This window comes from Peromyscus eremicus, chromosome 5, assembly GCF_949786415.1.
Source record: "Peromyscus eremicus chromosome 5, PerEre_H2_v1, whole genome shotgun sequence".
Lineage (NCBI taxonomy): Eukaryota > Metazoa > Chordata > Mammalia > Rodentia > Cricetidae > Peromyscus > Peromyscus eremicus.
Window position 1 is genome coordinate 64,441,232 of NC_081420.1, and position 14,638 is coordinate 64,455,869.

The following is a 14,638-nucleotide window of genomic DNA, read 5'->3' on the forward strand; positions in this document are numbered from 1 at the left end:
TTGGCCTTGAACTCACAGAGATCTGCCCATCTCTGCCACCCAGGTGCTGGGGTTAAAGGTGTGTACCACCACTGCCCAGGCCATACATAGTATCTTTAAAATAAAAAGCTATACTTACAGTTTCCCTGCAAGGTCATATATATACAAGTATGTGCCCCCTAAAAGGTTTTAAGTCTCTATATAAGACTGTGCCAAAAAACTCGCATTTTATTTGTAACTGAGATTAAAAAGTGCATTTTGAACAAGTAAAACAAATTCACACAATCCATCATGTTTACCCTAATCAATTATTCCATACTTCCACGAGGACACTTCCCTTAAAAACAACCAATCTAGTTTGCTTTCCTGTCTCACTCAGACTGACTATAACCGGGAAACTAAGAAGTGAATCTTAAAAACAACCAATCTAGTTTGCTTTCCTGTCTCACTCAGACTGACTATAACCGGGAAACTAAGAAGTGAATCTTAAAAACAACCAATCTAGTTTGCTTTCCTGTCTCACTCAGACTGACTATAACCGGGAAACGAAGAAGCGACTTGCAGTACTCGGGCCATTATTCTTCCCTATTCATTCAGCAGCCTTGCTTCCGCACCACCACAGCCCTGGGGAATTTACTATCACAAGAGAGGGGAAGACAGGAACTCTTGTATCTATGGGCAGAAGACTCAGTTCCTTTGTCCTGTGAAAGCAGGGACAAGTTGATGTGCTAACATGAAACAGAAAACTGGTCAAGTAGGAAGACTTCTTTGAGGACAGCAGAGAAGGAAATGAGCGAAGAAAGTCATAGCTAGTGCTCAGTTCATGTCAAATGGGGCTGGAGAGATGAGCAACAGAGATTTCACTCTAACTGGAGCAGAGAGGTGCACAGTGGCAGGCCCTGGCCTGAACTTAAGCACCCACTACAGAGCTGGAATCACAGACAGGGGTGTCCTGACTCTAGACTAAGACTCTACCACACAGTGGAGAGTCTAGACACTGCTTCGTTTCCCTTAGAAAAAGCATGTGCATTTCACTTAAGGCAGAGATTTTAAAAAAAAAGGTGAAAATTTATAGTAGGAACAAAGGATAAATGAATGCTGAACTAACAGTTTTTTTTTTTAAATTTATTTATTTATTTATTAAGTATACAGCATTCTGCCTGCATGTATTCAGAGGCCAGAAGAGGGCACCAGATCTCATTATAGATGGTTGTGAGCCACCATGTGGTTGCTGGGAATTGAACTCAAGACCTCTGTAAGAACAGCCAGTGCTCTTAACCTCTGAGTCATCTCTCCAGCAATTATTTTGGTGTATTTTATATTAAAAAAAATTAATCACTAGAGAACATAATTTTATCCTTATTTTGGAAATCAACCTGACAGTCCTCCAATAGTTGAACAGAGAATTACGATGTGGCCATGTAATTTCACTCCTAAGTACACAGTAATATAAAAACATATGCCTATAAAAAATGTACAAATGTTCACAGTAGCTAAATTGGTAATTATCACTCTAAAGTATTAAATCTGAACCATTAAGAATAGAGAAGACTCCTGTTAATCAATTCTTCATGACAGAAGCTAAATTTAAAGTCTTACAATATTAAGGGGTTCTTTAAAATGTATAATTTTAAACATCCATCAGTTGATGGCTAGAAAAAAAATTGACACATTATAAAACAGAGTAATTCCACCACAAAAAGGAAGGAAGAGTTCCTGTTTTCCACCTCGGCTGTGGTAATAGTAAATGGGTGGAGGAGCCCATGAAGCCAGAAAGCAGAGCTGTAATGTCTAGAGTGAGGGAAGAAGGAAGTGACTGCTTGGTCAGTTTCTTTTGGGGGTGAGGAAAACCTTCCAGAATTTGATAAGGATGATGGTTGTCCAGCCTTACAAACACAGCAAAATCACGAACTGTATACATACATCAACACGGTGATATTTATGATAGTATGTTATTTCTTATTTATTGGTGTTTTAAGATGAGGATTTCTCTGTATAACAGCTCTGCCTGTCCTGGAACTCACTCTGTAGAACAGGCTGGCTCGAACTCAGAGATCCGCCTGCCTCTGCCTTCTGAGTGCTGGGATTAAAGGCGTGTGCCACCACCCACCTGGCTCTTTTTTTTTTTTTTTCCTCCCGAGACAGGGTTTCTCCGTATAGCAGCTCTGGCTGTCCTGGAACTCTGTAGACCAAGCTGGCCTTGAACTCACAGAGATCCCCTTGCCACTACCTCCTCAGTGCTAAAGGCGTGTGCTACCACAGCTGGCTCTTATCTTTAAATGTAGTTAAAAACACAGTTCTTTCTGTGTGTGTGTAGGAGGGTTATAAATAGGTACCACTTCATTTATGTTCCTATATGTGTTCAAAATAAGTAAAATGGTAATTTCATTATTAGAAAGCAATCTGCTACACTGTCAAATGAAGAAATGTTTAGATTCATAACACTTCGGCCATTTCCCTAACTATCTGGTGACATGATATATATATATATATATATATGTGTGTGTGTGTGTGTGTGTGTGTGTGTATAATGTATATATATATGTATATATATAGTTGACTGAGAACTTACATACTGATGAACTTATATACAGCATTTTAGAAACTGACAGCTCAGTTTTGATGCTCTAGTTATTATAAACCAGTCAGTCTGCTTTAAGGACAGCTGATTAAATGCATACCGCACCATTCTTTTCATGGCCCTCACACTGCAGGATCAGCCTATTTGTCTATATGTCAGGACCCAGACAAACAGTTACAGCCTTATAGCATAGAGCCCCCTGGAGTTATTCAAATCAGCACATCATAAAAGCCTAGGGAACCCAGCTAACTCCATCCCACTTGCCATGTATAATCTGTGCCTGCAGCTCCAGCTTGCTGCTACCTTGTCCCTAGGGTGGAAGCCACTGGTGGCTCAGTTGTCAGCTCTCTTTACCTCTTATTTATAAGCAACAGTGCATTGGGGCATTAGAAGAAACCTGTAAGAGTCTAACACCATCAGGGAAAAGAAGAGAAAACAAATTCAAGATTAAAAAAAAAGTATATAGTCACCAGAGTAGTCAGTCATTTCCTAGGAAATAATGTGAGAGTAACCGAGGGTGGGCTGGAAAGATGGCTCAGCTGTTAAAGGCTAGACTCACAACCAACACTGTAAGAGTAACTGAGGGAACGTCCGGAAATACATTTCCTGATACAACTTCAAACCAACCCAAGGGAAGAGTCAGTCATTCATTTAAAGAGCTGGGGCATTCCACACAGAAATAGAGAGTACTAAGGTCTATCAGGCAGGAAAGGGCTGAATGTGTCTGGCAAATGACAGGCCACCAGTGTGGCTGGAACACAGCAATGGAGAGGGCAACACTGACCATAACGACAGGATCCTGATGAAGACTTCACAGGCTACACAGTTATGGGGTTTAACTGAGAAATGTTCCCCTTAAGTGTGTGTATTTGAACACTTTGCCCCCAAATGGTAGTGCTGTTTGGGAGTTTGTCAAAGTTTCAGGAGGTAGAACCTTGCTGAAGGATGTATATCACTGGAAGCCAGTTTTAGAGTTTATAGTCTTGGCCCACTTTCTATTCTCTCTCTTCCTGTGGGTAATGATCTCTCTGCTTCTAGCTCCTCTAACAATGACATGTTTCCCTAACATGATGGACTCTCTCTGGAACTGTAAGTCAAAATAAATCCTTTTTCCTTAGATACTTTTGGGTTCATGATATTTTATCACAGCAACAAAAAAACTAAACAAAAAATTTAAATATTTCAGAATATAAAATCACCATAATTTGGTCACATGTAAAATAAGTGTGTGTGAAGGGGGTGGTGATCATAGGTACACACTTTCCTCCAGGAAAATGAGTATGTGTATGGATTGGGTATAGGGAAACACAGTTTGAAACTCTGATTGCCAGGCTGTCTTAGAATGATGTTAATTTGTATAATTAAAATGACTGAAATGAAGGCGTCAGTATTGCTTACAGTTATTACTTACAAGTAAGGTCGGAATAGATCCTGCATAGTTCTTACACACCTACATCATCTCTGTTTATGTGTTGTCATGAGGGAGGAATGATATCTTGACAAACAGTAACAGGAACAGTAATGAGTGCTCTTTCTCTTTTCTCCTTTCTCTCTCTCTCTCTCTCTCTCTCTCTCTCTCTCTCTCTCTCTCTCTCTCACACACACACACACACACACACACACACACACACACACGGGGGGGGGGAACGACAAAATTTATCTTACTAATAATCATCACCATCAGAAACACTGTATGAAATAAACATTTAAAATAAAAAACACAAATCTACATCATTCTTTGTCTAAGAATATGACCTCTTTTAAGTGAGAACACTAGAGTAAACTTCATTTAAAACCACTTGCAACATTTAATGGTTATTGAGGGCTGCACAGGAAGGTGCCTCAAATCAAAAATGAAGGTTCAAGACAGTTCCTAATTCTAGCACACATGTTAAAACAGCTTAAAAATATATTTATAGTCAAACATATATATTTCTATTTTTTATATTATTTTGTTCTGTGCTCTGTCATCCATTCCCTTCACAGGAAAATGAGAATGATTAGCTGGCTTAATTTCTTAACACTTTGTCAGTTTAGGTTGGGAGTTCAGCAAGGAAGTAAGACAGTGATGAGTGGTTAACAGATGGAAGTTGAAGTTTGTTACCTAAGAATGAAAATACTGTCCACAGGATGAACATACTCAAGTCCTTGAAGACATTTACCTTACAATATCGTAACGCTTCCATTAATGTTAAGAATCCTACAGCTGCTTGTTCATGGATACCAAGAAGTTCTGCAAAAAACAAACAAACAAAAAAACCAGATTTAACACTGCATTAGTATATATGAGTCTGAGTAGTGTGTATGCATGTGTATGTGTGTATAAATATATTTATATTCAAACCATGCCAAAATGCTTTCTTTCACCTACAACTATCTTTAAAGCTTTGTACATATTTATTAATAAACTGGTATAAAACACTACTCACATATAGATGGCCCTGACGTGGTAGCAAAGGCTTTTCATAGCTAATGTACACTAAGTAGAACTATAATACATTAGGACCATAAACATAGATTAAAAAACGTTTTCTCAGGTACAATTTCTAACATGAAAAGTATTACTATCTACAAGTAAAATCTCTTTGGAATCTTCAATAAATTTTAGGGATATTAAGAGTATAAAATAAAATATTTTAGTCTTTGGACTGCAGCTCAACTCTGGGGGTAGGAGTACAGCAAATGCAGAGACGGGTAGAAATGATACTCTATAGACAGCAAACATCCGTCTCCTTTCCTCCGAAATGTAAGCAGTAACAAAATCTTCCTATTCAAAGACAAACGTGTCGAGAACCAGGTTCTACAATTTTATTTCTAAAATCAATTACTACCACCTAGTGTCACAACTAGATACTACATGATCTACTTCCTTGGGTTTAGCTAAATGTCTACAATGGTACATTTAAAATATCAAGCTACTAAATACAGAAAATTAGGCCTTTATAAATCTTGGTGATAAAGTATTCAGATTTGGTCAAGAATCATATGCTCAAGTATCTGGTTTAAATGATCCTTTTTTTTTTTCCTCTTCTGATTTTTTTTTTTTTTTTTTGAGTCTCACATACTCAAAGTGCCTCAATGTACTTTGTAGCTGAGGATAGCCTTGAATTCCTGATTGTCCTGTCTCTACCTTCCAAGTTCTGGGATATAGGAATATGCTACTATGACTAGCATGCAGAGACACTTGGATAATAGATTTAACAACAACAACAACAACAACAACAACAACAACAAAACCCAGGATGCCCATTTTGCATTTCTGTTGGTATGCTAAAGCATTCTGCCAAAAAGCAATTTAGGGGAGGAAAAAGGGTTAGTTGGTTTATACTTCAAGGTCACAATCCATTGTTGTGGGAAGTTAGGGCAGGAACTCAAGCAGAAACCAGGGAGCAAAGTTGCATACTGCCTCACTCTCTTGAACTCCCAGGCTCATACCCAGCTAGCTTTCTTATACACACTGCCCAAGCCCTCCTGTCTAGAGATGGTGCAGTCAGTTCACAGTAGCCTGGGCCCTCCTATACCAACCATCAGTCAGGAGAGTCACTCACAGACATAGACACAGGCTGTCGTAGTCGTGGTTCTATTGCTGTGAGGAGACACCACAACCAAGGCAACTCCTATTTAAAAAAAGCATTTAATTGGAGGCTTGCCTATAGTTCTAGAGGGTAACCAAAACTTCATGGCAGGAAGCAGACAGGCATGGTGCTTGGCAGTAGCTGAGAGCTTTACATCCTGATCAACAGGCAGGAGGCAGTGGAGGGTTAGGGGGGAAACAGATGGATACTAGTGTGGACTTTTGAGATCTCAAAGTCCACCCCCAGTGACTTGCTTCCTTCAAGGCCACACCTACTTCAACAAGGCCATACCTCCTAATCCTTCTAATCCTCTAGACCTTTTCAAACAGTTCACCCACTGGTGGCTAAGCATGCAAATCTATGCGCCTATGGGGGCCATTCTCATTCAAACCATATCAGGAGCCAACTTGATTTGTACCATTCCTTAATTACCTGAAGTTCTTTCTTCCTAAGTGACTCTAGGTTGTGTCTAGCTAACAACAAAAACTAACCAGCACACCATTTACATTTACATTCCTAACACTGTTTGAAATATATAATCCTATTCACATTAAAAAAATACATATATATTTACATTATAAAATGACTGATGATCTCAAATGTAGATTAACTAGATCTAACTTCATCTAGCAATCTGGCTCTAGCCAATAAAACATGTTGTTGAAAGTAACACAATTTCAGGATAGCACTCTGATCTATTAATTCTGATAAATCATAATTATAAATCATATTCTTAATTATAGAGTTCTGAAATGATCATATTCCTTAGAGTTTACATTTCTATATCTCCATGTATCATTAAGTTCATTAGCATCAATTATTCCTTACAATTAACCATTAAATAAATGTATAAAAATGATGAATGGATAAGACATAATAAAGTAAAACATTTTAAGAAAATATTAAAGAATATTAGTTTAATCTGGGGATGATAGAAATACAGAATTGGTACAGGGGAAAGAGCCACCCAAGCCTAACTGAAACAGAAAATATCAAATGACTCTACATTATGGAAGTGAAAGCCTTGGGAACAAAAGACATCACTAAGAAAAATGTATAAGAAAAGGTTGGGAGAGATTGCCTGCAAGTATAAAAAAACTAAAAAAGAACTTATAGCGCCCCATAAATTGTAATAAAGCAACCCCTCCCCCTAAAATGGCAGATGATGAGAAGAGACAATTCCCAGAGGGCAAAATAGTTAAAATGCTTACATGTGAATAAACAACTGAGCTCAGATTCATTAGGAAGTAGAACACATGTCAATTAAAATACATAATCATTTGTCAAAAACTGGCCAAATATTAAAGATGGACAAAGTTCAGTTATCATCCAGGATACGGAAAAAAACAGAACTCTACAGGCAGAAAGATATGTTGATACATTATTAGTTGTAAGGCATATTTTAGAAATAAAGTTGCTATTAATTAACAGTTTAATAGATATTCCCCCAAAGAGTAAATCATCTGAGTTAATGTATTATCCAGGATTTGAATTTCTAGGTATATAGCAAAGAAAGATAAAAGCACATGCTTTCACAAAGACTTGCACACAGGTGTCCCTAACAGCATTATTCATAACAGACAGGTGGCCATTTCAAATGTCCAGCAATTGATGATGGATGACTATGCATGGCTCACCCACATACTGCAATATTGCTTGATCACTGATAAAAATCAAGCATCAGTCTAGGGAAATACTGCTCAAAGTAAAAGAAAATTGTCACAAACACCAGACATCGTACAATTCTATTTATGTTAAATGCCCAGGACATGAAAATTTATAGAAACAGAAAGCAGCTTAGTGGTTGTCAACCTGGAGTAAATGGAGCTATGGGGATCTAGTGCTGATGGGACCAGGATTTCTTTATAAAGCAAGGAAGCTATTTCAGATTTGATTTATTTTACATTTTGACTAGGTGGCATGCATAGTACATAGATTAGATTTCAATAAAGTTATTACTAAGAACAAGTCAATAGTTGACTAAATCTTTAATACACATCTAATTTAAGAAATCAATCCTTCAGGAACATTGAATAGGACTGACTCACGAACAGTGCTTCTTACCGATTTGTTTTGCAGTAGTCAAACTGGAAACCATCTACATGCTCACCCAAGATAAACTACTCAAGGCAAGACACACATGACAATTCAAACACTAATAACCTTAGTAAATAAAGGTGGAAAATGCCTTGTTTACCCTTCACTGAATATTCCCAGGTCACACCTAATATCTACTTTCTCTTCTACTAACAGAGGAGTGATTACTGCTAGGGAAACAAAACAAAACAAAATCACAAGAAAGAACCCAAAAACCTAGTAGCCTTATCAGTGAGAGCCACTTAAGACAATCCCACTTGCCTTCTTCTAATCTAAACTCATAACAGCTCTTTACTCCTTAGAGCAGTTAATTCACACCTTTTTTGTTTTTGTACATTTTTCTATGTTCACTTAGACCCTCAGTAAACTTCCCTTCCATATCTTGAATTTCCTAAGTTGAATGAAGCCTGTTTCTTTTCCTTGTTGCATGTCATTTCTTTAAAAGAACGTGCATCTCCCAAGACTACGTCACGCCCATATTCCTGTTTCCAGCTGCTCTTTAAAAACTGTCTCTTTTCCCTATGTACAGCAGAGGCAACCTCTAATAATTAAAACAAAAACCATGCAGCCCATCAGAGGCCTCACTTCTATCAGCTCACCAGCAAAATCTTTGCCCAAACTGCTGAAGAGCAAGTCCCTTATCAGGTGATTTGTATCTCAACTACCTTACTAAAGAAAGACCTTACTCTTAGCCCCATTCTCCCGGAATGAGATATACTTCACAGCTTATTTTCCAACTCTATACTGTGGACAAGGACCTCTGGATTAACTTCTCTCTATGTGGGCAAACATCTATCTTTGAGGGTGACTAGCACTGAAATGTAGTAAGAATGGCAGTATATGACAAGGATCAAGCATAGTGTAAAAATACACATGCCTTTAAGGGCTTTCCCATGTTTTATGTGTTGATTAATACAGTATGTTTGATTTAAAATTTTGATAATTACCTGCACTTCACCCTTACCTCTAATATGAGGAGTCCTACAAGTTCAATCTCCTGTAGACTCTACCACAGAGGTAGACTGATTCATCATTCCAAATTTTAGTATAAGTGCTGCCAAAGTGAGCACAAGGTGGGCTGATTTAGGAGGAGGATGTTCTACAGAAAACAAGCAGAGGCCTTGGCATGGTTAGAAGTCCTGTTGGTTTAATCTCTGCTGTTTCACTTTGGACAAATTAATAATCACCCAAGCCTCAGTTTCTTTAGCCATACTGAGGTTAAAAAGATATATCCAAAACATACTGCTTGTAGGAAGGAAATAAAAACTGTTCTTTTCTCTATCCTGTGCCACTGTCTATCAGTGTCGTGTACCTTTCCCACTGTTGAAGCTGTGTGCCATAGCTTTCACTCGTGACTCTATTCCAATAATTCTACCAACTGACAGCATTGTTTTCTTCTAGGTTTTACTGTTATTTCTCTGCTCAATGCTTGCAATGATTCCTTTTCTAATACTTACCAACTAGGAGTAAATATGGTATTTAGTAGCCTCTGTGTTCTCACTCAAGCCTATGCTGATAGTCTTTCCTTTTACCAGTGTTCATCACAATGTACTGGTTCTCAAACCCGGCTGCACAGCAGAATCACCGAGGAGAAATCTTAAGTTTTATGTCCATGTCCCAACACCTCTCCAAATGATGTATACTGCTTTATGCTTTATTCAGTCTTTCTGTCTGTCTCCCTGTCTAAACAATAAAATGTGTATGCTTCCCCAAACACCCTCTTGCTCATGCTCTCTGTCCCCATTAAAATTCCAGTGTCTCTACGCCAACATAAACACAAGGAGAAAAGCTTCCTCCTTCCTCAGCATTTGTATAGTTCTTATTTCAACATGTCTCCTTTCACCACACATCAAATCATCTATGTACATGTCCTCATCCACCTAAACTATGTGGATAAGCATTTGACAGAAAATTGAGTTTTCCTATGAGCCCATGAAGACATTACAGAACTGTTAGTATTTACAATAGCCATCTGAAGAATGTATTACTTCCACATAAAAGGAAATTAAGTAAGGGAAATAATTTGTCTGAGTGTTTGAAAACTACTACATAATTTCTCATTTATGTTCCATACTTCCTACCATGTTGTCTAAGTCTGAAATACACACAGTAAATGCTGAATAAATGTATGGATTTTTATTTTATGTTTAAACATATGAAAGCAGAACTGAGTTCAAGTCAACATTCCTAAAGACTGAGGGGAAAATTTAAGTACACTTGGGCAATTTTTTTTCTGAAATAACCCTATCTTCTAACCATGGCTTAGTTTTGATCCTTAAACTGTACTTTAAAGTATCCATAGTAAAACAACAGTCCTGAACAGCAGTACTTCAAGAATCAGAAAAGAATGCATTTGCATATACCAGGAACCAAGGTATTGATGAACAAATTCTGTAAATGAGGTAAAACTCAAAATGTTAAGAGCCTATGAACCTAGAGGAGGATCTGGGTTTTGTAGTATGATAACCTGAGAGAGAGAGCAGAATGCACAGGAAATTGAACCAGGATAACTTAGTAATGAACTAAAACTAATAGTTATGGCCACAGCAGTCAGTAGTAAGTAGCAATGATGAGGGCCGGAGGGGGGATAGGCGAGAAGAAGTACATAAGCCCCAGTTCCTTCTCTAGTTATTTGACACTGCAGCAGATACGTCAGAGACCAGAACCCTTTGCAGGGAGGGAGAAATCAAGGAAAGTGCACATTACACAAGAGAGACTGGCACTTTAGCCAGCAGGATCACATGCTTCTCGATCAAAACCAGAATGGCAAGTCCTTAGGATGTGCTTGAACAGAGAGCAGAACAAGACCAAGCACTGTGGATTGTGCATCCATGCAGTTAGCAAGGCTGGGCTCTTCTTCAGACTTCCCCACGAAGTGAGTTACATGCACACATCACCTAGTGTACAAAGTCAGGCTCTTCATTTCCAAACAGCACAGTGGAAGGTTGTATTGTGTTCTGTGAATTCTGGAGTTCTGTAATTTTTACTCAAATTTTTTTTAACATTGTATTTTCTTTTTTTTATGAATTAGCTATATAAATTTCTAAAATTTGAGGAAAATTCAAAGTAAAAGTTAAGAATCATTCATATAAATGAAAAGTAGTAACATCTTCTCAAATGTAATATATTCTCTGTCATTTGGTAACCATTCTGTCAAACACCAAATTAGGGCGAAAACATAAATTTGCCTATGAACAGGAACTATGAAGCTTCATGTCCTATGACAGACATTTCAGTAAAAGGTTTATTGCAATTATTCCATAAAAGTGAAATGACTACACAAATGAATTCTGACTGTCCAGTAAGAAACTGAAGGGGATTTAATTCATAAATGTGCATCAGTTCTGCTTAAGTGAATGGACTGGCTAGTGTGCTTCATTTGATGTTTGTGACAACATAAGAAGCTACTGAAACAAAACAACTGAAACCAGAAATGGAAATGTTGTTGGAAGGGTAAGTAAATATAAAGCCATAGAAAACAAAATCTGTTCAGCATATTACAGTGTATATTAAAAGTAATATAGAAAAACTCAGGATACTGTCAAAGCAAGTAATTCAATTACTTTATAACTTCCCATAACTTCCAGCACTGAATTCAGTACTGTCCCTGGATAAATACTCCTATGTTACATCTACTAAGAGACAGATTACCATTTCTAAAGTTAGCACCACAGTCCCAATAACAAACCAAAGAAAACCAAAGCCTTGAGGATAGAAGCCTGACCAAGCTCATAAATTTGGTACCCAAGATGGCCTGCTTCCAAAAATCTACACTTTAATGTTATGGTGTCTTGGAAACCATAAAGGGTTCTTCTAACAGAAAGCACTTACCTTAACATCCACATAATGTAGAGCCATTAAATAGATGAATATCAATCTCCCATATTTCACTAAAATATTAATCATTTGAGACCATAGCAAAGAACATACTTACGCATTCCTGAGCACTCTCTATCACCATCCCATACATTAGAAACTGCATGTCCCGTCAGTAGGAGGTTAATTAAGCTTTGGCTATCAATAAAAATTAAATATCAGTTAAAATAGGCATAAAACTAGTTCTTCAAATCAAGTAATTCCTACAACAGTTTTCTTAATGACTTTTTCCATTCAATCGGTTAAAACACAAAATGAGAGGAAACCTTCATTTCCCTTTTCTGTCTGGCCTTGGTGAGGGCCTTAGTGCTGCACTACAATGGCATCTATTCCATAATCACAGAAACCTAGCAACTTTAAGATGGCACAACTTTAAGTGGATAAAAATTAGTCTGTTTATTCAGTGTTTACATTTATTTTTATATATAATAATTTTGGAATTATAATCATTAAAAAAAATAATCATTTCCCCCCTTCCCTTTCCTTCTTTCAACCTCTCCCATATACCCCTTTGCTCTCAAATTAATTGCCTCTTTTTAATAAATTGTTGTCACATATTTACACACACACACACACACACACTTACATAAGCATGTGCATGATTTTAGGGCTGACTACTTGGTATGGAGAACCCACTGGGACTGGAAACCTTACTACCTGGCTAGTGAAGTCATGGGTCTTGGAGAAGAACTTACAAAAGCTCACTTTACTAAATCAGCATAATCCTTAACTACATTTAAAATATTTATTCTTATACATACAATTCTCACCCCCACAAAGAAACTTCACTTTGTAATAGATGGAGAACATCACAATTACATTTAATACGCACTCTGATAGAGGATAGGTGGATGTTAACAACTAAAGCAGACATATCTAAAAAGGACTTGTATGAGAATAGATTAATTTTCACCATTCTATTCATATAGTAAAATAAGCTAAAAAATAGAAAAGGATTGTTTTAACTCAAAAAGAAACTAGCACAGATAGGTAAGAAAATATTTATTTCTAAGTTAATGTAAGTTTACCCTTTTTAAAGAATACTTAAGTGGATATAATGGAGGTTTTGCTGAAATATCTTGACAAGATATTTGTCATAAGAACAGTCATCTGTAAACAACTGGAAAACAGATGTCAACACTGGCCACACACAGCAAACACTGGCTAAAGCTGTGCAATGTGTGCAGCACAGGGCTAGTCAAGCCCAGACTTGTGTTGCCAAGACACTTTTCAGAAACTCTCCCACTCCCGAAGTCTAGAGTTCAGTAAGAGACAGCAGACTGAAGCCTTTACCTGCCATGCCCGTACACAGGGTCTATCAAAGGCTCATTTGCATCTTCAATGGAGTTCTTTATATTTTCAATGCCCTAAAGAAACCAAGATTTCATTAACCTCATTTTAAAACTAAAGTAACAAAGTATGATCAGTTTGGGGTATATGTTCATAAAATACTATTCAAATTACCCAGACTTGAAGTGGGGATGCATTTGACATGGTAAGAAGTAGCTCCCCAAAGATTACTTTACATCTTTCATGGGCTCTATAAAGGGCAGTAAGGGACTCATAGGTAGTAAGTCTAATGTTGGTTAAAGGGACAGAGAGAACAATTTTCAAGAGAGAAGAAGAAATTATTTAATATGAAAGTTAATATTTATTTAACTTCAGGCTAAACTAAATTAAAACCTAATATACCTACTAAGAAAACTAATTCTACTTTAGATCATTTCAAAAAACTTAGTATAGTAAATTAATAGACTTCTGAGTTTAGATAGAGATATAAAGTTAAATACATAAAAGATATAATAGGTAAAGAAAACGGAAAGCTTACATATATGACCATACTTTCTCCCCCAAATTGGTAATTCAAATATACAGTAACAAAATATCAGTTGAGGACAGGAAGTTTCTCCTTCTTAAAAACAATCTCCTGACACATTTTCAATCTTACAAACAGGAGGCTGGAGAATCACAGGAAGAGTGAGGGACCTTAACCTCATCAACTCCAAAATAGCACGAAGTGACATCCACAGCACTATAAAGCTAACCAGAACCACTGATTCTGTTATACTGTAGGCCACACCTAAGGATACAACAGACAACCAACAATCAAAGTATTAAAAGGCTGTCTACACACCCTAGGAAAACAAAGGGTTATGTGATCTTGACTTGTCATCCCAGGGAACAACAAAACAAAGCAGGTTACAACCAAGTCAAAATGCATGGTGGGAGCAGGTGGCACAGTCAGTGGGCCGAAGGAATTACCTCAGAGAGCAACAGCTCAAAGGTGTTCAAAGGGAACAGCTAACACAATGGCTAAAACAGCTGAGGCTACAGACGATATCAGAACGTGAGGCAAAAACACTGAGTCAGAGTGAATGGTCAAGAAAGTTCCTGAGGGTGCAGCACCTTCTCCACTACCACTGCCCCATCACCTGACCTCCAAGCACCTTTGGTACCTCACTTTACTTAATACAGTAACTTGTTTAATATTTGGTCGACGTCTCTTATTGTTTTTTCTTTCTTCTAACTA

The 14,638-nt window shown here is 37.4% G+C and overlaps 1 protein-coding gene across 7 annotated transcripts in view; it reads right to left on the bottom strand.

The window, feature by feature from the left end:
• Positions 1-14,638, bottom strand: part of Mindy3 (MINDY lysine 48 deubiquitinase 3) — a 71,648-nt gene that overhangs the window by 36,349 nt on the left and 20,661 nt on the right. For 6 of the 7 annotated variants that reach the window (XR_009379382.1, XM_059263600.1, XM_059263599.1 and 3 more), the window contains 3 exons: positions 13,402-13,475; positions 12,167-12,246; positions 4,723-4,793 (listed from right to left, as the gene is read on the bottom strand). Coding sequence is in view for 6 of the 7 variants with exons in the window: in XM_059263600.1 (XP_059119583.1) it covers positions 4,723-4,793; positions 12,167-12,246; positions 13,402-13,475 (225 nt within the window). In the remaining variant the exon portion in view is untranslated. The remainder of the gene's footprint in view (positions 1-4,722; positions 4,794-12,166; positions 12,247-13,401; positions 13,476-14,638) is intronic. The other variant, XM_059263602.1, reaches the window with a different exon arrangement.